Below are 22,741 nucleotides of genomic sequence, written 5' to 3'. Positions count from 1 at the left end.
CCTAGTTATTGGCGAAGAGATACCTCGATTAATGAGTAACATACCTACGCGACAAGTAGTTTATATATCGGAAACCTATAGGTTTGTGACCAAGCGTGACGTATGAGGATAGAATATAGCTAACAGAGCAGTAGAACGAATATCCAAATACATGAGGCACGCAACAGCCCATAAGAAGCAACAGCTACAATATACTATTGTTCTTACCCGTTCTGCTATGGCGTTGTTGCAGTCAAAGAATCACTCTATAATACGAAACTTGCTCCACAATCGCTGCTCGAGCATAGCGTTCAATGGCTCGATTAGCTGCTAAATACAACAAAGCAAGCGATCACTATCATGGATGACTTCCTCCATTGATAAGTCCCTCAATATATACCAGGATTGCGCACCTGATTTATGGGGCTTGTTTCGGTTTGCCATCCACAGAGATGAGACTCAGCACCATGGCTGAGAGGTATGGCTCTGCTTTTCGTCCACAGCAGATAAAGGCTGGTCATTACACGGAAATTCCTCTCATGGATTCCCCAAGACAACAGCGACTGGAATATATGGGTAATGGCTCGGAAAGAGTCCTACCAGGCATCACGTGGGGGAATACGCGACCATTTGGAGCCGCGCATTATATTCGAAGCAATTCAGCCCACTTCGCATTCTGAAAGATATCTCCCTTTAGTCCAGGTCTTCACATGGTTCACTTTATCATTGAAGAGAGGGCCGACTCTCTTTGGATTGACTTTGTTTGTGGTCCGAGGTACATGATTATCCAAAGGATGAGTATGCATACTCTATGCTGAGTGGGGAGTACCAAAACTCAGGTACTCATATCATGGAAACAAGGGCGCAATCGCCGACGTCGGGTAGATCTTTCGGGACAATCTGCCTTGGTCGCTGAAAGCTGGATTCAGGATTGAAACATTCAAGATATCGAATGGACGTGCCAACTAGGGAATGGCGTCGTCAGCCTTATGGTTCCTGAAGGATAAGAGGTCGAGATATTGGGGCTGCTGAGTTGGCAGCGACTTGGGATGCTATATTGCAAGGCCCAAATTTGGAGGTCCATTAAGCATTAGCAAGGTGCGAGAGAAGGAAATACCGCATGAAAGATGTATGAACCTGAGCCCAACTGAAAGTCGATATAGGTTGGCTTGTGGAATATGTCGGCATATGAGGAATGAGACAAGAGGAAGATTACAGACAGGAAGGTGGAGGAAGATGCCGGAGATGTCGGTCGTTCTTTATAGTCCCGGCGCTAGGTTGGTTCTATTGGTGGCGTCCGACGCCGTTCATCAAGAATTCCGAGCAGTATTTCTCCGGATCAAGGGTCGAGAATATATCACTCGGAGAAGAAAAGGGCTACTGGAGTCTTCCACCAATGGTTTGGAGCGTCAAACACCTAAATATAATAAAAGCACCTATATCTAATCACAAATGTCACAGACATAACTAGATTAGCAACTATCTACAATCATAAAATACATATCATATGCCTCATGCTAGTTACATATCACATCGTAAAACATCCTCCTCCAATCTACTTCCTAAGCAAGGTAGCAGTAGTATTGGCATGGAAGTCACGACTACTGAAACCAGCCTTGAAAGTAAACTCGCCAGCCGGGATGCGCCAATCCTGCGCCGTCACATCCCAGTAACTCACATCTCTGCGCATCAGCTCGAAAGTCACCTTCTTGGTCTCGCCCGCCTCAATCCAGACCTTCTCGAATCCGCGCAGCTGGCTAGGCGGGGTACCCGCAGGCGCAGTATCAGGGAAACCAACGTACAGCTGTGGAATAGCGTAGCCATCCACGCTGCCAGTGTTGCTCACCTGTGCAGTGAGGGTGTACACGGTATCCCAGAGAGCGGGGTTACCACCAGGCTGAACAGCGCGCTGCTCCGGAAGGGCAGTCAGGTTCGAGGCCACGGGCTTGGCAGCGACCAGCTTGGTCAAGTTGTAGGTAGTGTAACTGAGACCGAAGCCAAACTCGTAACGGACGGGGATGTTGTGGGCATCGAAGTAGCGGTATCCGACTTCGAGCTCCTCGTCGAACCAGCTCTGCCAGTCGTAGGTACCGTTGGTAGCGACAGCAGTGGTGAGCGGAGCGTTGTAGTCCGATTCGTTGTAGGCGATCACATAGGGCAGCTTGGCGGACGGGTTGGCGTCGCCGAAGAGGAGGTCGGCAATGGCGTTACCGGCTTCCTCACCGGGGTAGTGGGCGGCCAGGATGGCGGTGACGTTGGGGTGGTCGGCGAAGGGGAGGACATTGACACCGGCAGAGTGGGTGACCACAACGGTGTTGTTGCAGTACTTGGCGACGGCTTCGACGACGGCATTGCCGTTCCAGTCGAGGGTCAGGTAGGTGCGGTCGATGTTCTCCTCGGACCAGGACTTGAGGAAGACAAGGCACACATCGGGCTGTTCGGGGTTCCAGAGTTCGGGCATGGATTTCTCCGTGATGAGGGTGTTGTTGAGCCAGGTCTGCACCCGGCCGCCGTACTGGCGGGCACGGGTTGTGATGGCGTCCTGAGGAGTCGAGAGGTAGCTGAAGCGGCAGGTACCGGAGCCACCGGCGTTAGCGAGCACGCCGTATTCAAAGTCGGTCTGAGTGGAGGGGCCCTGGGTGTCGGAGCCGGCGTCGTTGCCGACGATGACGATGTTACGGGGCTTGCGCAGGGGGAGGGCGTTGCGCTCGTTCTTCAGCAGGACGGTGGATGCAGCGCCGTGTTCGCGGATCATAGCGCTGTTGTTGCCGCGAACGTCGCGGTTGGTGGGACCTGTGAACTTCCAGTCGTAGAGCCAGGTGTCCGGGGGAGAGTCGACGTTCAGGGGACCGACGGAGGCGTCAACACTAGGGTAGTTCTTGTCCTGGCCGAGCCAGAAGTAGGGGGTCATGATGCGCACGATCATGTCGTCGATCCGGTCGGTGGTGATGGTGCCGTTGTTGATGGCCTCGGTGAGGTTCTTGCCGAAGTAGGATCCCTCGGTCCACAGCTCGCCGTAGACAGTGAAGCCACCGGGCATGGTCATGTCCATGCCGCTCTCGGCGGAGGCGACACCACTGTGGGTGGCACCCCAGTCGGACATGACATAGCCTTGGAAGCCCAGCTCGGTTTTGAGGAGGTGGTTGAGGAGGTACGAGTTCTGGCATGAGTGGGAGCCGTTAACACGGTTGTAGGAGCACATGAAGCTGGCGACGCGGGCGCGGGCGGCGTTGGCGAAGGGCCACATGTAGATTTCGTGAAGGGTGCGGTCATCAAGATTGGAGGAGACGGAGTCCTGAATGTAGGTTGTGGCATTGGCGTCCGGGGCGTAGGTAGGGTTGCGCTGCGTCTCTTGCTCGTTGGCAATGAAGTGCTTTGCGTTGGCTTGCACACCTGCGTCTTGGATACCAAGAATAGTCTCCTCCATGCAAACACCGGTCAGGTAGGGATCGGCCGCAAAGCCTTCCCAGGTGCGGCCGTCGTAGGGACTACGACCGAGAGGACCTCCGATGGGACCGAGGACGACGTGAGTGCCCTTGCCCTTGTGCTCTGTAGCCATGGCATAGCCACGGTCGTATAGCAACTTACGATCCCAACTGGCAGCGGCGGACACACCGCTGACGAAAACGCTGGAGTAGTCACCCTGCTGAATACACTGGGGACCGTTCTGCAGACAGAGACCAGTGAAGTTGAGGCGAGGGATGGGGAGAATGTTTCCCACGCAGGGACCCGGCTGACCGGTGGCCATCCAGGCTTTCTCCTCGACTGTGAGCTGCGATACCCAGTTCTTGGCCTGAACAAGGGCCTTTTCCCAGCCACCCTTTCCCTTAGTTTCGGCTATGACGAGGTAAGCGATACGCTCATGGCTCCTCATGAGGACATGATGGACTTACGAGAAGGGAATACCGGTGGGGAGCTGCCATAGGGAGTAAGGATAGAGGTGTTGAGAGGCTGGACGTAGCTGTTTGGCTCGCCTACATGGTTGATAGGTTCCTGGCAAGTGCTGGCACCCACGGATGGAGCCAGCAGCAGGCCAGACAAAAGCAGGGCGTGGTCGGCCGGGACCTTCATGGCGTTGTATGAGCCGGACTTGTCAAGTTGCTGGCTGTGAGCACCTATCCTTCATCTTCTACCGCCGACAATTGCACCCTTATATAGCTAGATACATACACACCCTGGCTGGTCGCGATGCATTCCCGGCTTTTGCTGGAGTGGAGAATGCGGAGGCCCGCAAATACCGGGTTAGATGAGGGCTAAAAAGCCGGGGTCGGCCTCGTGCCGAGTTGGGACTCCACAACAGAGAAGCGATGCCAATCGCGAGGGTTTTCCCGGCCCGTTTCTGCCCAGTCGGGGGATGATGACTTCGTTTGCTTTACTCCATCAGTCAACTTTGGCGTCAGCCGAAGTTTTGCCGGTGGAGGGAACGAAAATAACGCTCGGGCAGTTAATGGTGCCACTCGTGGTGATGAGGATCCTCTCATTCTCTACCCCGTGGGATCTAGTAGCCCCAGTTGTCGGAGGAACCCCGCGGGTAATGACGTAGGGTGAATGCCTTCTGTCGGCCGGAATGACGGTGGCCGATGAGTCGGGTAGCCTGGCATGACTCTCCAATACAGTGATGTCTCTCGATCTCACCGGCTTGTCTTTGGATGCCAATGCGGTCCGACCCCGCTAGGGCTTGGCAGGCACCCCCACGATGAGCCCGGCAAATACCCGTCTCCTGTTCCGAAGAATCCGAAAGGGATCATGGTGAGAAGGTTCCCGTGAGAATGGAAGAATCTACGTGAAGAATGCAAAGGAGGTAGATGAGCAGTGTGTAGTAAACTATCTAACGAGCCGCACAACTGGTGCTGTCAACCCCAGATTTTACATCCCCAAAGTCACGTGGGAATATGCATGATGCACGAGATTTAATTTGGGGGAAAAGTTGGGGTGGAAGACGAGGGGAAAGAAAACCCTGCCCCAAGTCCCCAACAGACTATGCGTCATCACCTTACAGTATTAGTAATTCTCTACTAAAGACTACAGATAAAATCTCTCTAGTAGTTAGTACGTAGTGAGCTAGAAATGCAAGGAAGAGGAGTCGGAATGCAGTCCGGAGTTGGCCTTGATTCCCGATAAGGAAGGCAGAATGGCAAAGGCCCGAGGTTTCCCCGGTGACTCTTCGGCCTGCCTTCACAGAATACTAAGCAGGAACAGCCCTGTGGTCAGACATGCCGGGAGTCGGGAATCCTGGGAGAACATACCAAGTAGGTATGCCGAATGCTTGTGCTTGGGCTTTCACTATGGGGCTGACGGAGGGAAAGAGGCTTGGCGATTGGGTCTCCGGCATCTTAATATGGGCTTGATAATCATTAACCTACGAGATTCTCCAGTCAAGATGGCCTTACTATTGGCTTCCTCACGCATCCACCTCCCACCTCTTACTTCCCAGCAACCCGCAAAGGCGTGATCAATGGAGTCGAATGGAGGATTCCGTGGGGGCGGCGCTAGCAAATGGATGGGAAGTTGGGAACAAACAATAGCCGGACAGGCAAATATCCGCTGTTCCCTGGCCTCGTCGAAATAGAATGAATGGGCGACCGGTTGTACGAGAACCCAATTCCGGCGCTGGCATGAGAAAGATTCCTTCGTTCGGATCACCAGCGAGAGCCGGGCCGGAAACAATTACAATGCGCCCTCCTTGGCTGAGGACAAAGTCGGTGGAACCATCTGTAAGCTGTCTTGGGTCAGGGAGCCAGCCAGGACCACATCTTGGATCATCTAGCTTCCATCTTCAACTCTATTTAGTGGCGTGCTGTATTTGCTTTTTTGGTGAGTTTACATAGCATATTTGACCCATGGTCGGTAGCGCAGTGATGCGCCGACATACGGATTTAAGGCTGTCATTATTTAACGCGCCCGCCGCAAACAGCAGCGATCTATTCACAACACGCATGGTTTGCCAACTGCCTACAATCATGCTTTGTTTTTCTTTGTGATGTGCCCTAATTCTTCGGGTCGGAAACTGGAGCTTCCGACCGTAGGATGGCGATGAATAGCGATTCAGGCAATGGGCTCTTTTGAATATGGGTATGAACAGACCACTGCAGGAAGCCGATACAATAATGGATCTTCCGCCTACCCTATACCACAGCTTTCTATCTCACCGTAGCTTATGCAGCGTCAGCTTTTCATCCCGGGCAGTCTGTCTTGTGTTCCTTTTGCTAGAGTAAGGTACCTGTAGCAAGACTCATGCAGGAGGCATCATCTATGCAAGTAACTTCCTCACTGCATCCACTAAAGAGGCGGATACACGCCAAGAACAGAGTAATCTCTAAATGGGTCTCCACAGCTAAATGCGTCGAAACTGAAGTCAACAGAGAGATAAGAGAGGCACTGCCTGTCATTTCCGCGATCTTCCATTCAATTGGCATTGTCACAACTTACCGGGCGACTCCAACCCATGGGTCGTCAAACTCTACCACTGGCATCCTGGTCATGGACACACCCAGCAGAGTTCATGAGGTATCAATGACCTCACGTCTGCACGCAAGGAGCCAGTCAATACCCAACTGAAGCGATTATCAAGGAAGCCAGGTAATACTGGACCAAGTCTAGGACGCGTTCTCGACGTCGGAGGCCCAAAGCAATGAAATATAAGAGCAAAGAGCTATCCAGACAGTCGAAAAACCCAAATCTTAACACATCTTTTTGATAAAGTATTAGTCTCTCTTGCGCCAAGATGACTAAAGGTCTGGTGAGTAGGATGGTCTTTGCTGTGGCGCGAATTCATGCTAACAAGAATGGGCACTGGAGACGTTCGATATCCGGTACGACAACGAGCTCGCCCATCAATACTACGGGGAAGGGGACCAGCTCACTCAAAAGTAAGATGATGATTCCAGTGGTCTAATCCGCCGGCCAAAGAAGAGCTAACTAGGGTCCTATAGGCTCCAAGACGTCTATAAGGACAAAAACCTGGAGTTCCCCCATTATTTCGATTCCACGCTGACCACCCCACCGATTCACTTCATGACGTGCGTCACATCACTTTTTTTCTTGCTGAAGTATAGCTAATGGTAGTAGGGTCGAGGCGCCTGACGATGTAGATGTGGACGGACTGAGGAATGTGCATGTCCCTCCAGGCTTGAATGTCGAGATTCTCGACTTTGATTGAAATATCTAGTAAATAGTTGGGAGGACAAAGAAAATGGACGCACGGCAGTGTACGTAGCATTCAAAGAATCAAATCTGTACAGATAGGGAACAGAGAACTCCAGTAGATTTTTTGGGTGTCAGCTTCACTCAGGCTTTTCAGCTTAGCGCCGGTAATCGGGCCGATCGAATGGCAACAATTTCCCCCGCCATTTCTGACAGGCGCTTTAAGTTTCTCCCTATCTATTGCATCAACCCATCCCAGGACAACCTTTTCCTCATTCCCATAGATGCCTACCGCCTCATCGCCGGCTTCGGGGCTCTCGCCTCCGGTATCCAAGCGACGTAAAACCCGCAAGGGCACCTTCTCGTGCTGGGAGTGCAAGCATCGGAAGCGACGCTGCGAGTTCGAGCCCCTTAAGGGCTCCACTTGTCTTTATTGCCAGTCGCGAGGCATTCCCTGCATCAGCCAGGAACATGCCGATCCACGAAGCCGCAGTAGCCACGGCCAACTATCGGAGCGGATTTGCCACGTTGAATCCCTGGTCGACCAGTTGATTCGGCAGCGTGACAGCTGTCAGCCTCAGGTCCAGCCATCGGCTCAGGGTCGCGACCGAGCAAGTTCTCCCCGGCCGAAAGAAGCCTTGATACCATCGCCCTTTCTGCAGCTGTGCAAGTCCCTCGCGGCTTTACTGCCTCATCCGAATACGGCCGCGCTCATTTTGACCGAGGGTCGATTCTTCAGTCTTCCTTTCCAGAATTGCCAGTCCCCAGCCCGAGATCAATCGGCTGTCTTCTCAGGTCTAGAACAGTCTGGAGATATTTCCAGGCTACCATTGCCTACGTCCCATCCGATCCAATATGCTCGGAAACTCATAGAGCTCGCCCTCGGCTTACAGCAGCTGGATCTCACGTCATTTCCACGCCCACAACTGCAGCTGCAGCTGCAGCTACATCAATCCACTGGCCACTCTTCTCGCCGTTATCTCGATCTAGCAGCTCGCCACGTAACATCGCAAGACACACTCGTAGATTCCTTTGATGGTCTTGATACTCTGTTACTGGAAGCCCGTTATTACATCAATACTGGGGAGCTGCATTCAGCTTGGCTGATCTTTCGCCGTGCTCTGAGCATTGCCCAACTGATCGGACTTCCTAGGAAAGGTGACGAAGCAGAGAGCCGCGCGGTATCGCTTTGGGTTCAGCTCATATATAATGATAGATTTCTGTCGCTAATGCTTGGTCTTCCATGTGAGGTGAAAAACATTGAGCTCCCGGATAGGGAGACGTTGAATAAATATTCACCTCTTAGAAAGCTATATCGCATCCATGCTGTCATCGCAGGTCGGATAATCGTCCGGAATGTGCATATGCAGCACTGTGATTGGCTATCTCAGAGTACATACGATCATTATGCAGTGACACGCGGCATAGATGATGAACTAAGAAAGAATACCCGATCAGTGCCTATAGATTGCTGGAAAGTTCCCACACTAGAAAATACGTTGTCGGATACCGACAAGATGGACAGAGTCTCTATGCTCATCACCCAAATGCACCAATACTACCTCGTGATCCTCCTTCACCAACCGTACTTACTCCTGCAGCTCAGGAATCATACAGAATTCAGCCGGTCAGCAATATCATGTATTCTACCAGAATATTCATACAGCATACAAGTGGTCGTCCCCGCAAGCCGAGAAGTACTGAGTCGCTGTCTCGAATTCCGTAATATACGACCCATCCTTTCCTATCGTGGGCTTGAGCATAAAGCTTTCATCTCCGCAGTGACACTGCTTTTATCTCATATCTTGGGACACCGATCGGGATCAGAGAACGTCTTGGAACATCAACGCCCTCAAGACGTGGCCATGATACAACAGGCTATTAACACCTTAGCCGAAGTCTGCACATCGGATGGCCCAAATAGAGATTCTGCCATCAAGACAAGAAGTTGGTTAAACAGACTCCTAAATATTGAGGCGGAGGCAGCCGATGGCATCAGTTACATTGCGTGCATTGAACGGGACCATGTTGGCCCAGATGATGCTCTATGCCATACCTTCCATCAAGGCCTGAGGTTTCCCATTCCATACTTTGGAGTCGTCTGCATAATTCCTGAGCCAGTCCCAGATTTGCAATTAGATGGCCTATTTTCGGGATCCGCACATGCAATAGGACCAGACACTGCGCAACTTGGGCCATGCCTTGACTCACAAGGACTTCCTTCAACTGTTACAGAATTGGACATTGGCCGTGGCCTACATTCCCAACTTTCCTCGTTGTCCGATGTTCAATCAGATCTGCAGTCGCTGTTTGACTGGACAGGTGACCCGAACATCCTCTACGAAGACTAAGCCACATCGCTACGTTTAATAATCATCATGGACATGAAGTGGAAATCGAACAACTGTATATACATTGTCTCCTAGCGCAGCATGGCAAGGTATCCATTCAGTATCTTCCACCAATACAAAGCAAGAAAACCCTTTTCACAGTGGTGGGGTATCGGCAAAGTCAAAGCCAGTCAAGGCCTGAAAGCGCACACCCACAACACTTTGTGCGACCCGCCGGATTGATTGTTCTTCTTCCTCCGACAACTGGAAAGACAGACTGGCCAAGTTCTCCTCCAATCGATGAATTTTGCTCGTTCCCGGAATAGCAAAGATGTCGTCACCCTGGGTGAACAGCCACGCCAGCGCCAGCTGTGCCGTGGTCATACCCTTTCCTTTCGCGATCTCCGCCAGCTGGTCCACCACAGCAACGTTCTTCTCGATATTCCCCTTCCTGAGCCAGGGAAGCACACCTCGGACATCTCCGGGCTTACTGACGTCCTCCCGCGACCGAATTGCCCCGCTAAGGAATCCGTTGCCGAGCGGACTATACGCCACGATAGCCACACCAAGCTCGCGCGCAGTAAGCAGTAACTGCACCTTCGGGGACTCGATATCAGTGCAGAAGACGCTATACTCTACCTGTACACACGAGATGGGGTGCACAGCATGGGCCCGACGGAGCGAGTCGGCACTGCATTCGCTCAAGCCAATGTATTTGACCTTTCCCTCTTGCTTGAGCGCGGCCATAGCTTCGATGGTCTTCTCAATAGGGGTGACTTTGTCCAGGCGATGGACGTAGTACAGGTCCACATATGGCAGTCCGAGGCGTTTCAATGACTTCTCAATCGCAATCCGACAGTACTCTGGACTGGAATCCATCCAATTCTTCATGCCGTCTTTAGCATTGGGATTGGTGCAGATGCCAAACTTGGTGGCCAGAAAAACATCCTTCCGCTTATCAGGGTTCTGAGCAAACCATTTGCCCAGAACGGTTTCGGAATCGTCATATTTATCCGCTATCGTTGTCAGAGCTTGCGTGCTTTAGAATCTTTGAACGGGTACGTACCGGTATCCCAAAACGTCTCACCCCTTTGGTATGCCTCGTCCAGGAACTCTAGATGCTCAGCTTCTGCGAGAGGTTGACCATAAGTACCACTCGCACCCATGAGTCCGAGGCCGATTCGCGGAATGAGCGGGCCGTTTTTACCCAGAGCGCGAGCAGGAAGTTTGCTGAAAGCGGCCATTTTGCTGGAATGGATATATATAGCGAGTTATCATTTACTGAGGATGACATGCTTAACAACAGGCCAATTGGGCTTTTTTATGCCTTTGCGATGCCGGACTTTGCGGCGGAATTGACTGCATCGCGCAGGGACGAACTACACAGCCTTGGTGCCTGAGGCCTCAATGTTCAATGGTTCCGCCGCTTAATTCCGCCGCTAACTCCGCCGTCGCCGATCGCCATCGCCGATCGCCATCAACGCAATGCCTTGTTTATTGCAGCTCACAGCTGGATAGTCGGCCAGAAGGCCAGTACTGCCTTCGCCTAGCCGCAAGATCTTTGAAGGTGTGAACATATGTCATTATGAAAAAGGGCATAAGGTCTACCTTCAGGCGTCGTCTTTTCCGAGCAGCTCTCATCTTAGTCCTGACTTTCTCGAGACCCAGACATCTACGAAGTACGACCGATACGAGACGAGGAGAGCAGGACAGCCGTTGTATAACATTATCCTGGTCTAGGTCTCTCTCTTTATGTTGTACCTAGGGTACACTGCGCCTGAGACAACCGGGGGTTCCGGATACGGATGTGGTGAGGTCATCCCGGACTCAGAGTTTCAGTGCAACCACCGTCCCTCAAATAAGTCGACGGCCACGTCGCCCTCGTCTTGGGGCAGGATGGGCCGCTCCAATAATAGCAACATTCGATTAAACTTCGTTTTTGATAGTGTCAATTTTTAAGACGCAGTCAGAATGGTCCACCTGTCGACCGTCCGTAAGGAATCCCACGCCCATCAGCGTCAGCGCGAAGAACGCGATGCGCAGGCAGCCGCGGTGTCACCTTACGTGTACGGGACGCGCTATGCGGTCGAAGAGCTGCCCGAGCATAGCATGTCGGAGCATGAAATGCCAGCCCCGGTGGCATATCGCATGATCAAGGATGAGTTGAGCTTGGATGGGAATCCCCTGCTCAAGTAATACTTCGCTTCTCTTTGAACCCTTCGAACAATCGATAGTAACATGTCCCAGTTTAGCCAGCTTTGTCACTACCTATATGGTAAGACGATTATTGAGAAGCAAGTACAACGCTCTCGCTAACTCTATCCCAGGAAGATGAGGTGCAACAGCTCATGTCTGACGCCATGAGCAAGAACTTCATCGACTACGAACAGTATCCACAGACTGCACATATCCAGAACCGCTGTGTCAATATGATCGCCGGCCTGTTCCATGCACCTAGCCTCAATGACCCAAGCAACGAGCAAGACGCAATCGGCACCTCGACGGTCGGATCCTCAGAAGCGATCATGTTGGCCATGCTGGCCATGAAGAAGCGCTGGCAGAACAAGCGGAAGGAAGCTGGGAAGGACTGGTCGCGCCCAAACATAATCATGAACAGTGCGGTACAAGTGTGCTGGGAGAAAGCCGCGCGGTATTTCGAGGTCGAGGAGAGATATGTCTATTGCACGGAGACCCGCTATGTTATTGACCCAAAGGAGGCGGTGGATCTGGTGGACGAAAACACGGTGGGAATCTGTGCCATTCTTGGGACAACGTACACAGGACAGTATGAGGATGTCAAGGCAATCAATGACCTGCTGATCGCGAAGAACATCGACTGCCCAATACATGTGGATGCGGCTAGCGGCGGGTTTGTGGTGCCCTTTGTGAAACCAGAGCTGGAGTGGGACTTTCGCCTGGAAAAAGTCATCTCCATAAATGTCTCAGGGCACAAATATGGACTGGTGAGATACATCACAAACCATTACACCTCGCCGAATGCGGACTCAGACTGATCGTGACAGGTCTATCCTGGCGTTGGTTGGGTTTTCTGGCGCGCCCCCGAATACCTTCCCAAAGAGCTCATTTTCAATATCAATTATCTGGGCGCCGAGCAGGCCAGCTTCACATTGAACTTCTCTAAAGGCGCCCCCCACGTCATCGGGCAATACTACCAACTGATCCGGCTAGGCAAGCATGGCTTCCGATCGATCATGACCAACCTCACGCAGACTGCCGACCATCTAGCAGCGGAGTTGGAGAAACTCGGCTTTATTATCATGAGTGACGGTGGAGGTCGGGGTCTTCCTCTGGTTGCATTTCGATTGCCTGAGCAAGAGGGCCGGCTGTACGACGAATTCGCCCTGGCCCATGTGCTGCGTCGCCGCGGATGGGTGATTCCGGCGTATACCATGGCGCCGAAATGTAATCAATTGAGGATGATGCGGATCGTGCTGCGTGAGGATTTCAGCTTGCACCGGTGTAACCTGCTCGTGGAGGACATCCGACTGGGCTTGAAGACGCTAGAGGATATGGATGAGACCATGATCAAGCGGTACAGCACGTAAGTTATTTTTCCTTTTCTATCTCTGCCTCTGATGGCGACCGGGCATAAAATGACACCCAGCAGATACATCCAGACACATGCTACACGCGGTCCACAAGGTCATCCGGTGTATGGAAACGAGCAGCATTCGCTTCAGGGGAAGTCGGGAAAAACACATGCGGTCTGTTGAACCGGTCATTTGTGCGCGGTGTAGTAGTTACTTTACCACTACTGTGTTTGTCAGTCTGCCTGTGATACGTCAGCTTATCTCAAAACCTTCACCAGCCATCATCCTTGGTTTTCTCGGTATTAGAAGCTACTCTGTGAATCTGTCAGTGCCAAGTCATCCCCAACAGGCGTATCTCTTAGTCTGGGAGGCTGTCAGCGGTAAGCGAGCATGAATCAAGGAAAAGTAAGGTGCATTCGACTGGCAAAGGCCGCAGCAATCGCCAGCACGTCCAACGAGCTCGTGCCCGGGTGCGTCAATGCAGCTGTCTTTTCCGGCTGCAACAAACCCCTCCCTCCCTTACGTAGAGTCTATTTGGCTGCATGCTGCGAGCGACCATTTGCCAGTATTGATAGGCCGCGTAGTGGGCTCCACGCCCTCGCAGGACAAGACGCCTTCGGTGCATGAACCCACCAGTCGAACTCCACCGATAAAAGTAAACTCCGGTGAACGGCTACAATGTAATAACAGCTTGTACAGTACAATAGTGCACAAAACGGGGGACTTTGTTGGATATGATCTAGAAGAGACCAAAAAAAAAACTTCACTTGTGGCCCTCGATGAGGTCAATCCTGACACACTTTGCATTCCCGGTGGCGCGGCGCCGAGCGATCTCCGGGTCATCAACAACGTTGGACCTTGCAACGTTCGAAACAGTTCCCCGATCTCGGTCACTCGCTGAAGATAATCGGGGACCACTGGCTAGAACCAGGGCGAACCGAATCCGAAAGTCTGATTGATAGACGACCTGTCATGTTCATAGAGAGGCAGAGTTCGCATTCACCGCGTCGCGCGCGACCCCTTTAGGGTTTTGAGTTCCGCGAAGTCGCTCAGACACACAGCAAGCAGCTGATGAATCACATCCGAGACAATCAATAGTCGGATTGACAATGCAGTAGTCAGAGTCTGACTATCAATAATCAACAGCCACTACGGTCTGTGGCCCTGTCAATCCGGGGTGTTTTTTTCCACTACCACCCCCTTCCTTCAGGTCTACTTACCAAGCAAGCAGCTACACGCTGGCCGACAGACAACAAGCTTCATCCTCGTCCAACTATCGTATGCCTCTCTTCCTTGCACAAAATTCATACCTCGCTTACTCGTACTCGAATTCTTCCTCTCTTACGAGAAAACATTGAACTCTGTTTTGTTGCGCATCTCATCTAAGCATTGAAGCCTAATCCTCCGAGCCTCTGTGACTTTGACCGCTACGAGATGAGCCTACGCAATGGAGTCCACTCGGAACGATAATCCCCTCTACTTCTTCTTTCCCTCCCCTCTGCTAGTCTGCTTCCTCTGTCTGCCTCTGCTTTGACAACTGTGTTCACGCACTGCATGCTGCGCCTTCACTAGGCTACTGCTTTTCTCAGTTACAGTTCACATAGCTCACTTTTTATCTCCTGACTATCACAATGCATTGAAGTAAAAATTCCGGGGGAAACCCACATACGTACTGTATCAATTCTACCTTACTACTTATGTATCGCTCGTTCCCACTTCCTCGGCCTTGAATTAGGTCGCAGGTAGAGAAAAGAAGGAAAGGACTCCGTACACCCGTCCAAACCTGCCAGCCAGTCCGCCAGTATGGCCAACATCATCTGGCTCGCCCTCGTCCTCGTGGCGTTGAGCGTCCACGTCCAAGCCAAAGACGTCTTCGCGCATTTCATCGTCCGTTTCCCCCCATCACCCAATTCCTACCAAACTCCACTCACTAACTCTCCTCTCAGCTTGCCAATGCCGAAAACTTCACCCAAGCGCATTGGACACGCGACATCACCGCCGCCAAAGATGCTCAAATCGACGCCTTCGCCTTAAACACCGGCTATGGCGCCGCCAACACCGACCAGCTCCTAACAGACGCCCTCACCGTCGCAGCAAAACATGACTTCAAGCTTTTCCTGTCCCTCGACTACTCCGGCGACGGTCATTGGCCTCCCGACCAAGTCCTGAAAGTTTTGCAAAGCTACGCCAATCACACGGCTTACTACCTCATCGACAACCAACATCCATTGGTCTCCACCTTCGAGGGCTACGAATCCCTGTCTGATTGGTCCACCATCAAGAAAAAGTTACCCAATATCTATTTCATGCCCGAATGGTCCGTCCGAACCCCCGAGCAACTAGCAAGCGAAGACGTCGTGGACGGGTTACTCTCCTGGAGCGCATGGCCATACGGGACGGCGCAGATGAACACGTCCACAGACGAAGAGTATATCTCCGCCCTGAAACCCAAAGGCAAGCCGTACATCATGCCCGTCAGCCCGTGGTTCTACACCGACATGGTACGGTACCACAAGAACTGGGTATGGCAGGGCGATGGGCTGTGGCATACGAGGTGGAAGCAGGTGCTTGACTTACAGCCGCAATATGTGGAAATTCTTACGTGGAACGACTTCGGCGAGTCGCATTACATCGGCCCGCTGCACGAGAACGAGCTAGGGATATTTTCGTTCGGGCAGGCGCCGTTTAACTACGCGTCCGGGATGGTGCATGATGCGTGGCGGATGTTTCTTCCGTACATTGTGGGTGAATATAAGAATGGGAGTGGCAAGGGCGTGATTGAGAAGGAAGGGGTGGTGGTGTGGTATAGAGTTACGCCGGCATGGGCGTGCAAGGCCGGCTTAACTACGGGTAATTCGGTCACGCAGGGCCAGCAGACCGTACCGCCGGGGCAGGTCTTGAAGGATGAAGTGTTTTTCCAGGCGTTGTTGGAGGATACTGCGGAAGTGGAAGTGAGTATTGGTGGTGGGGAGAATAAGTCCGTGGACTGGTTGGATACACCGAGTGGTGGGAGTGGTGGTGGTGGGAGGGGATTGTATTTTGGGAGTGTGCCGATGGATAATCGCACAGGTGAGGTTGTGGTTACGTTGAGTAGGGATGGGAAGTTTGTGGCGCAGATGATTGGAGAGAAGATTACGACGCAGTGTCCGGATAAGTTGACGAACTGGAATGCGTGGGTGGGCACGGCAATGTCGAATGTGTCGAATGCTAGTACGTCGCGTGCATCGTTGTCGGAGGAGAATGTTGCGGCTGGTGTGAGGATTGGAGGAGGACGTGGGATGGCCATGTGGATGGGGGTGTTGTGGACGATCTTGATGGTGGGTATTAGTGGAGTTTTGCTTTAGATCTTTTTTCCGTTTTAGAGTCTCGATCGATCTTCATATCTCGATATACTGGTAGTAATATCTAATATCTTGGACTATTTCTTGATTTTAGTGGAGCATGTAATTCTGCACGGGGGACTTTCCGAGAGCCCTAGGTGAGGCTTGTAGGTGTGATCTGCCCAAGGTTAGGGCTGCTGGAGTAAACCGATCGAATGGGTCTGCGGCTCTGAGGTGGATGAGGAAGCCTTGATTCAGAGCAGAGAGCGATTACCGCAAGTGGAAGAATAGAGAGTTGAGCTTGACTCAATCTCATAGGCGTTTCGGCGTCGCCGAAGGACGTGCACGGGCTGGTGGGAACGAAGAGGCTTGGTTCTTGATTCTTATGGGTGGATTTTGGGATTTTGCCATTCGGGGGGGGGAACATTAGATAATCTACACTCCCCCGTCCCTGCTGGGCCATGTGGGATGTGAAGGTGATCGTCGCTGGTCATGACTATACTATACTCAATAGAGTCTGGTGTTGATATCAGTTTGGAGATATGAGCCTCATGTTGGAGAAAATGGCGATTCTAGTTCTTGGACCATGCTGCAGATTATGGCGATCTGGGGTATTCACTTATCCACTTGATCGAGATTCTGGACAGAGGCCTGGGCCGTTGCTAGATTGACTGCATGTTTGTTCATGTCCTATGGCATGTCGTCCGTCTATGACAAGCATATTCGCCCTGGATACGAGCATATTTGTCAAAACATATCAGGATAGCTCACTACCCTTAGAGATGTAGTATATACCATATGACAGTCGGAGCAGCAACATCTAGTCTCTACTTTGACCTGCCCTATTGGGGCAGAAGACACAGGGCAGCAGGTTATCCCAATAGCACAGGAGTATTAGGCTTTACTCGGTCTTTGTTGAAAATCAAATTGTCCAATGATTAAAGAGACTTCAGCATTTCCGACCCCAGTCTCACGAGGCAGTGCCCGAACTCGGCCCATCAGCGGCCGTTATTCCAAGTCAATGACGCAAAGACCAAACTCTGCTCGCCACCGGCCGGCGACACCGGTGCCCTAGCTTTTCCACGTCTGGGGTTCGGCCGGTGCCCAGCAAGACTCGGCGCTGGCTAGACGCACCTTATTGTATTGATTGCACTTTGACAGCTCTTGGGACCTTATCATGCCTTCTTCACGGCCGATGAGTGGGCCTTCGGACTCGGCCGCCAGTGGCAATGGCCTAGACTCCACCAGCCCTGCGCAAAGTATGCAAGTGCGAGCTATCTTCAGAACTCAGAAGTTGCTGGTCCAGGGGAGAAGTATAAAGATTGCCCTGATTCCTGCCCCTGATCTGGAAGTCAGATTACAACCAGAACAATCAAACTCGCACATCACATCAATATCCTTAATGCAATAACACGACGACTACGTATAACCACCACTACCTCCCAGTGCGATTATCACCAGCACTCCTCTACATCAATTACCTCCTCGACACTTATTCTTCACAACGTCAAACACAATGGCCGGTATCGAACTTCCTCCTTACCTGATGCGTCAGGCCACCCGCACCAACAGCCGTATTCCTCCCATGGCTCGTCGCTCCGTCTCTCCCTTCCCCACTCGCATGGCCGCTCTCTCCCGCGACAAGCTTCACAAGGAAGCCTCTACAAAGAACCCCGATCTGCGCCGATGCCTTGCTCACCACACTCTCCTCAACCGCTCCATTGAAGCCGCCCAGCAAGACGTGCGTCGGCGCATGGCATCCTTCCACCTTGAGGAAGAAGACGATGATGACTTCACCACCTCCTACCACTCTACACCAAATGAGGCTACAGCTGTGCCTCTCATCCGGGTCCAGATCACCAATGCTGTGCGGGCTATGGTCAAGCGTCGTGCCGCAGATAGCCAGCAGAACAACCAGCTGAATGGGCTGACGCGGGTGTCGGCAAATGCAGACAAGGCGGGTGCTTCGAACAACAACAGCAGCAGTAGTACGAGGAGTCTGAAGAGAGTCCCTCGTGTGGTCTTCGGTCGGCGTCGCTGGCCTTTGTATGGAGCGGTGCCACTGCAGACTGGATTGGTTAGCTGACACGGCGATGGTTGCAGCATTCATAGTGTGGCTTCGTGACGGGCTACGGCTGGACCTCGCCTTTGGCATCCCTGTTTTGTTCTCTTCATTCATCGATATATTCTTCTACTGTATGACTTTATTTTTTCCTCATTCCTAGGACGGACAGGATGCCTTGTGTCACGTGCAACAGATATGATGGGTCTTGTATATAATAATTGTCTATTACACTACACTATACTATACTATTTAGAATACGTCATACATTATACATTCATCCATTCTATGACACTTCCATAGTAAACACCAATTGATTTACATACACCAATTGATTTACAACCACAAGCGCAGTGTAGACTACCAATGACCCACGCCGCCCGATCTTAATCGCTGATTGCTGCACATCCATCACTAGTCGCCGATCAGTCTCACTCATCCGACCCGCTCCGCCCAATCAATCCCCTCACCCTATCCTAATCAGGCAATTCAGCTCTGCAGTTCAAATCTCAGCCGCATTCCAAACCCACAATGCCCCCAGCTTATAATAATGCCTCCCAGCCCCCACGATCGCATTCTTTTAATCTTCCTATCCTCCCCCTCTCCGGAATAAAATCAAAAAATCGGTAAAAAAAAATGCCACAATGGATCCCCCCGGCCCAATTCCTCGCTATCCAGCTCCTAACCGGCACCACTGTCGCCTTCACCCCGGCTAATTCTCCCCTCCGACCAATTGCCTCCCTCCTCGTACTCGTCCTCGCCTACTGCATGCAAATCAGCGCAAATGCCCACCTCCACGGCACCCGCTTCGGCGCTCCGCTCGTCGCAATGTGTTGGATGAACGTTCTCAACGGGATAGATTTACTGGTTCTCACGCGCGCGGACTACGATAAACAGCTAGCGTACAACAACACAAAGCTGAAGCAAACATCCGACAAATCACCAAATAAACCACAAAGCAAATCCCTCCTCAAAAAATACCTCTGGTCCCTAAACCTCTCCTTCAACTACCGCCGCATCAACACCCCCTGGCAAATCCGCGCTCTCACCACGTTCAACAAGATCCCAACTCGGACCCAATTCCTCCTCACCTCCCTCCTCAAACTCACCATCTCCATCGCAATCATCCAGCTCCTCACACTCGAGACCACCGATCCGTATCTCGGCCGCGCAGTGGATAAATTACCCGTTCGACCGGACGAGATTATGCTCCCGTTCTGGTATCATAGTGGCTGGGGCAAAGATGACCTCGTGCTTAGATTCCTCTTCACTCTCTCGTTTGGAATCGTGGCGCGTGCGTTCATTGTCGGGGGATATACCTCTGCCGCGGTGGTAGCTGTAGCATTGGGCCAAGAGCCGAGTATGTGGCCGCCTGTCGGGGGTGGATTGCTGGATGCATGGTCGATTAGGAGGTTCTGGGGGTATGCATACACTCTACTCCCTTTTATTATTCATGCCTTATACTAACGAAGTATGCAATACTACAGAAAAACATGGCACCAAACCCTCCGCCAACTCCTCTGCTCGAACGCCGACTTCGTCTCGGGATCTATTTTGCGTCTTCCGGTCCGATTCCAGTGGTGCTTCAGGGTAATTTTCGCATTCATTGTTTCGGGTTTAGTGCACACGGGCATGGATGTAGGGTTCGGGGTGCGGATTGATGAGAGCGGGGCATTGTGGTTCTTCGCGTTACAAATTCTGGGTGTGGCGGGGGAGATGCTCGCTGAGGTGTTGTTGGCTCCTGTGAGTGTGTTTGTGTCGAGAGGACTTAGACGTGGGATTGGCTTTATTTGGGTAGCGGTTTTCATGATGTGGACTTTGCCGGTGTGGATTTATCCTATTTTGGTCCAGTTGTATGGAGATGGCGTGCGCATGATGAGCCCATTCTTGGGGTTTGAGGGATGGGATATTTGATTTGGTTTTGGATTGCATAGCGTTGGGGTTGGGTATTTTTGTTATGTTAATTATATTAGATTTATTAGATGTATAGTAGGGATACTAATGGTGGGTGTAAACTATAATGCTGCGTCCCAGTCTACCCATGCGAATGTATTCAACAGGTCGAGATGGGGGTCTGCGCCTATAAGGTCCGGTAGCGCGTCTAGGGCTCTCGTCGGACTTTGTAGCGATGCCGGCATGCTGAGGATTCGGTCCAGTGAGCGTTGCAATATTCCCTTGATTTGCGCCTTGGCTGCGATGTCGGATTCGGAGGGCCGGAGCCAGTCGAGAAAGGCGACCAGCACACTGAGATTCTGGATGATGTCCGATCGGGGAAGCTCTAAGGTGTATGTTTCGGGGGAGCTGGATTGACGGAGAAGCTCGAGGCAGAGGATGCCGCTGCCTGGGACGGCGTAGGACATAGCCTGACATGCTGGCTCAGTATGGAGTAGATGTATTTATTGGAAAGGGGTGGAGTATCGTACCAACCAGGAGAAATCAACGTGGTTCTCGAACCGGTCCTTGTGCTTCCAATATATCAGGGTTAATCCTACCATTTCATGGCTAACCTGGATCAGAGTTTGTTCGTCGACCACTCTGTGTCGGGTCACAAATCTCTCTAGGATGAACAGGTTGAGTAAAAAGTCCAGGCGCACAAGAACGCGCAAGGCGAGCAGCTGGCCGGGGATGTCGCGGTCGTGGATGTCTTCTGTCTTGAACTTGATGACCTCAGGAAACTGTGCATAGATGTCTGTAGCTTGTCCTTTGAGTTGACTGTTTGCTTGTCAGAATTTGTGGGTGATTAGGGGTGTATCTTGGGTTGAGGGCATACAGGCATGTTTGTACTGCAGCGTCAGTGATGCTATCCTGAGAAGTCTCTAATACTTCTAGCATCTCTTCGCGGTTCCTTGCTAGCATTGCGCGCGCTCTTAGGATTGTGGTTGGATACGGTTGTCGATCCACACTGCTGTCCCAACCATCAGAGTTGAGCTTGGCTACGGCATTGCCAATCCTGTCGGAAAATATATCCTCGTCGTTAATATCCAGGGGCAACTGAGTTGTCGAGTATTTTCTGTTCAGAAGCGGTGGTCTTCCGGTGAAGGTAGAGATAACCTTGTCGAAATTGTAAATCGATGCGTAGACGCGTCGTTTGAGTTCGTGCTGGAAAGAGACCTCCTTCCAGTCGGACGACAATTCCCGGTGAAGACCAATTGATGTTGTGACTGCAATCACATCGCCATGTTGTCGCCAACATGAAAGACCTGTTGATCAGCTGTGTGTTCTCTGTGCAGATATCCTAAGCAGGACTTACTCTTATCACCGCTGGCAATGCTCTCAAGGATGTTATGCTTGAATGCCAAATTTACAAAGAGAATGTTAATAGCACCCAGCTGGCTACACAGCTCGATGCACATAGATGCACAGCGTTTAAAATGCACCATGAGTTCTTTGGGCCCCTTGAATGCATGTTGTCGACAGTACTGAGTAATGACATCGTGTTGCACCGGCAACTGTGAAGCCGCAGACGACCAAATAGTGAACAATGACCCTAGCAGCTCCCAGCGCGTTCTCTTTCCCGAGAAAGACTCGATCCAGCGGTGTGGATTCTGTTCAGCCGGCAATGGCGTGAGACTGCACTCTGAAAACCGCCTCGCAACATATTGTAGGTGCTCGCTGTTTCGCAGCCGGAGCACATCTCGATACTCATCCCACATCTTATCAGAAGCGATCCGATAAGCTGGCCGGAAGCAGGCATCCATTAAGGCCATTGGATGGACGAAGAGCAAGTTGCAGGTTAGCTCATCCGGCAGGTTCTGTAGGATCTGGATCCCCAGTTGGAGCATTCTCGGTGTGATGGTAGGGTTCCCCGGCTGAGTGGAACTTAGCACCTCGACGCGATTGATGTCTTTGCTGGCTGGAATCCTCAGTGCTTGGTCCACTTCGAATCGATCCCGATGTTCCACGAACACGGATGCGAAACTCGTGGGCCCCAGGTACTCGGCTGAGCTTTCCAGTATTGGCGTGGTCGACTGTGCTCCAGGGCAGGTCTTAGTGCTTGGGGGCCCATCGCTCTCATTGCTCAAGGCAGTCGGCGACTCAGCCTCAGGCAGGCTTCTTGCTCTGTCTTTACTGAGGGGATTGGCGAGATAGACGCATTTCAAGGACAATCGCCGACACCGCTGGCAAGCGGGGGTTTCGTGGTCGCAGGCCAATTTGCGCCGGCGGCATGCCTCACACGCAGGCTCTCGGCCATTCTTTCTCCTGAGAGCGGGCATGGAATAGATCGGAGTAGCCGTTACTCCCAGATGAGAAGAAACACATCGTTACTTGCGATGGTGTTGTCAGATGTAGATAGTAGATGGCTAATGTGGACGGAATCGGCTTCGGCTTCGGCATGGATCGGACTTCAAAAGTGGG

At 51.9% G+C, this 22,741-nt stretch overlaps 9 protein-coding genes across 9 annotated transcripts; 6 read left to right on the top strand and 3 right to left on the bottom strand.

Moving 5' to 3' along the window:
• Positions 1-1,462: 1,462 nt before the first annotated feature.
• BO79DRAFT_234102 (beta-glucosidase) lies at positions 1,463-4,727 on the bottom strand (the record flags this gene model as incomplete). The annotated part of the gene is made up of 5 exons (XM_025684341.1): positions 1,463-3,816; positions 3,873-4,084; positions 4,150-4,232; positions 4,369-4,534; positions 4,693-4,727. 5 exons carry the CDS (start codon positions 4,725-4,727, stop codon positions 1,535-1,537), a joined length of 2,778 nt encoding a protein of 925 aa, XP_025545163.1. The 3' UTR covers positions 1,463-1,534.
• A 1,976-nt stretch (positions 4,728-6,703) lies between these two features.
• BO79DRAFT_223399 (uncharacterized protein) lies at positions 6,704-7,138 on the top strand (the record flags this gene model as incomplete). Its single annotated transcript, XM_025683600.1, has 4 exons — positions 6,704-6,718; positions 6,778-6,848; positions 6,912-6,998; positions 7,048-7,138. The coding sequence occupies 4 exons, from the start codon at positions 6,704-6,706 to the stop codon at positions 7,136-7,138; spliced, it is 264 nt and encodes an 87-aa protein (XP_025545162.1).
• A 268-nt stretch (positions 7,139-7,406) lies between these two features.
• BO79DRAFT_261385 (C6 zinc finger domain protein) lies at positions 7,407-9,603 on the top strand (the record flags this gene model as incomplete). The annotated part of the gene is made up of 1 exon (XM_025686477.1): positions 7,407-9,603. One exon carries the CDS (start codon positions 7,407-7,409, stop codon positions 9,471-9,473), a length of 2,067 nt encoding a protein of 688 aa, XP_025545161.1. The 3' UTR covers positions 9,474-9,603.
• Positions 9,604-9,608: 5 nt separating this feature from the next.
• On the bottom strand, positions 9,609-10,696 carry BO79DRAFT_184837 (aldo-keto reductase; the record flags this gene model as incomplete). Its single annotated transcript, XM_025680355.1, has 2 exons — positions 9,609-10,468; positions 10,519-10,696. The coding sequence occupies 2 exons, from the start codon at positions 10,694-10,696 to the stop codon at positions 9,609-9,611; spliced, it is 1,038 nt and encodes a 345-aa protein (XP_025545160.1).
• Positions 10,697-11,423: 727 nt separating this feature from the next.
• Positions 11,424-13,186, top strand: BO79DRAFT_234100 (glutamate decarboxylase; the record flags this gene model as incomplete). The annotated part of the gene is made up of 5 exons (XM_025684340.1): positions 11,424-11,644; positions 11,700-11,727; positions 11,780-12,415; positions 12,476-13,014; positions 13,078-13,186. The coding sequence occupies 5 exons, from the start codon at positions 11,424-11,426 to the stop codon at positions 13,184-13,186; spliced, it is 1,533 nt and encodes a 510-aa protein (XP_025545159.1).
• Positions 13,187-14,806: 1,620 nt separating this feature from the next.
• BO79DRAFT_249541 (glycoside hydrolase family 71 protein) lies at positions 14,807-16,347 on the top strand (the record flags this gene model as incomplete). Its single annotated transcript, XM_025685779.1, has 2 exons — positions 14,807-14,890; positions 14,950-16,347. 2 exons carry the CDS (start codon positions 14,807-14,809, stop codon positions 16,345-16,347), a joined length of 1,482 nt encoding a protein of 493 aa, XP_025545158.1.
• Positions 16,348-17,839: 1,492 nt separating this feature from the next.
• Positions 17,840-18,409, top strand: BO79DRAFT_134812 (uncharacterized protein; the record flags this gene model as incomplete). Its single annotated transcript, XM_025678029.1, has 1 exon — positions 17,840-18,409. The coding sequence occupies one exon, from the start codon at positions 17,840-17,842 to the stop codon at positions 18,407-18,409; it is 570 nt and encodes a 189-aa protein (XP_025545157.1).
• Positions 18,410-19,118: 709 nt separating this feature from the next.
• BO79DRAFT_234099 (wax synthase family protein) lies at positions 19,119-20,324 on the top strand. Its single transcript, XM_025684339.1, has 2 exons — positions 19,119-19,806; positions 19,873-20,324. Exons 1-2 carry the CDS (start codon positions 19,154-19,156, stop codon positions 20,297-20,299), a joined length of 1,080 nt encoding a protein of 359 aa, XP_025545156.1. The 5' UTR covers positions 19,119-19,153; the 3' UTR covers positions 20,300-20,324.
• A 76-nt stretch (positions 20,325-20,400) lies between these two features.
• Positions 20,401-22,599, bottom strand: BO79DRAFT_184829 (transcription factor; the record flags this gene model as incomplete). Its single annotated transcript, XM_025680354.1, has 4 exons — positions 20,401-20,748; positions 20,809-21,097; positions 21,156-21,585; positions 21,636-22,599. 4 exons carry the CDS (start codon positions 22,597-22,599, stop codon positions 20,401-20,403), a joined length of 2,031 nt encoding a protein of 676 aa, XP_025545155.1.
• Positions 22,600-22,741: the final 142 nt, after the last annotated feature.

This window comes from Aspergillus costaricaensis, assembly GCF_003184835.1.
Source record: "Aspergillus costaricaensis CBS 115574 unplaced genomic scaffold BO79scaffold_1, whole genome shotgun sequence".
Classification (NCBI taxonomy): Eukaryota; Fungi; Ascomycota; class Eurotiomycetes; order Eurotiales; family Aspergillaceae; genus Aspergillus; species Aspergillus costaricensis.
The sequence above is the reverse complement of the archived record's forward strand: the minus strand, read 5'-3'. Positions and strand labels throughout refer to the sequence as shown.

Coding starts and splice junctions, on each gene's coding strand:
- BO79DRAFT_234099 (XM_025684339.1), top strand. CDS start 19,154: ATGCAAATCAGCGCAAATGCCCACCTCCACGGCACCCGCTTCGGCGCT. Junction 19,807..19,872: donor TCGATTAGGAGGTTCTGGGG/GTATGCATACAC, acceptor GCAATACTACAG/AAAAACATGGCACCAAACCC.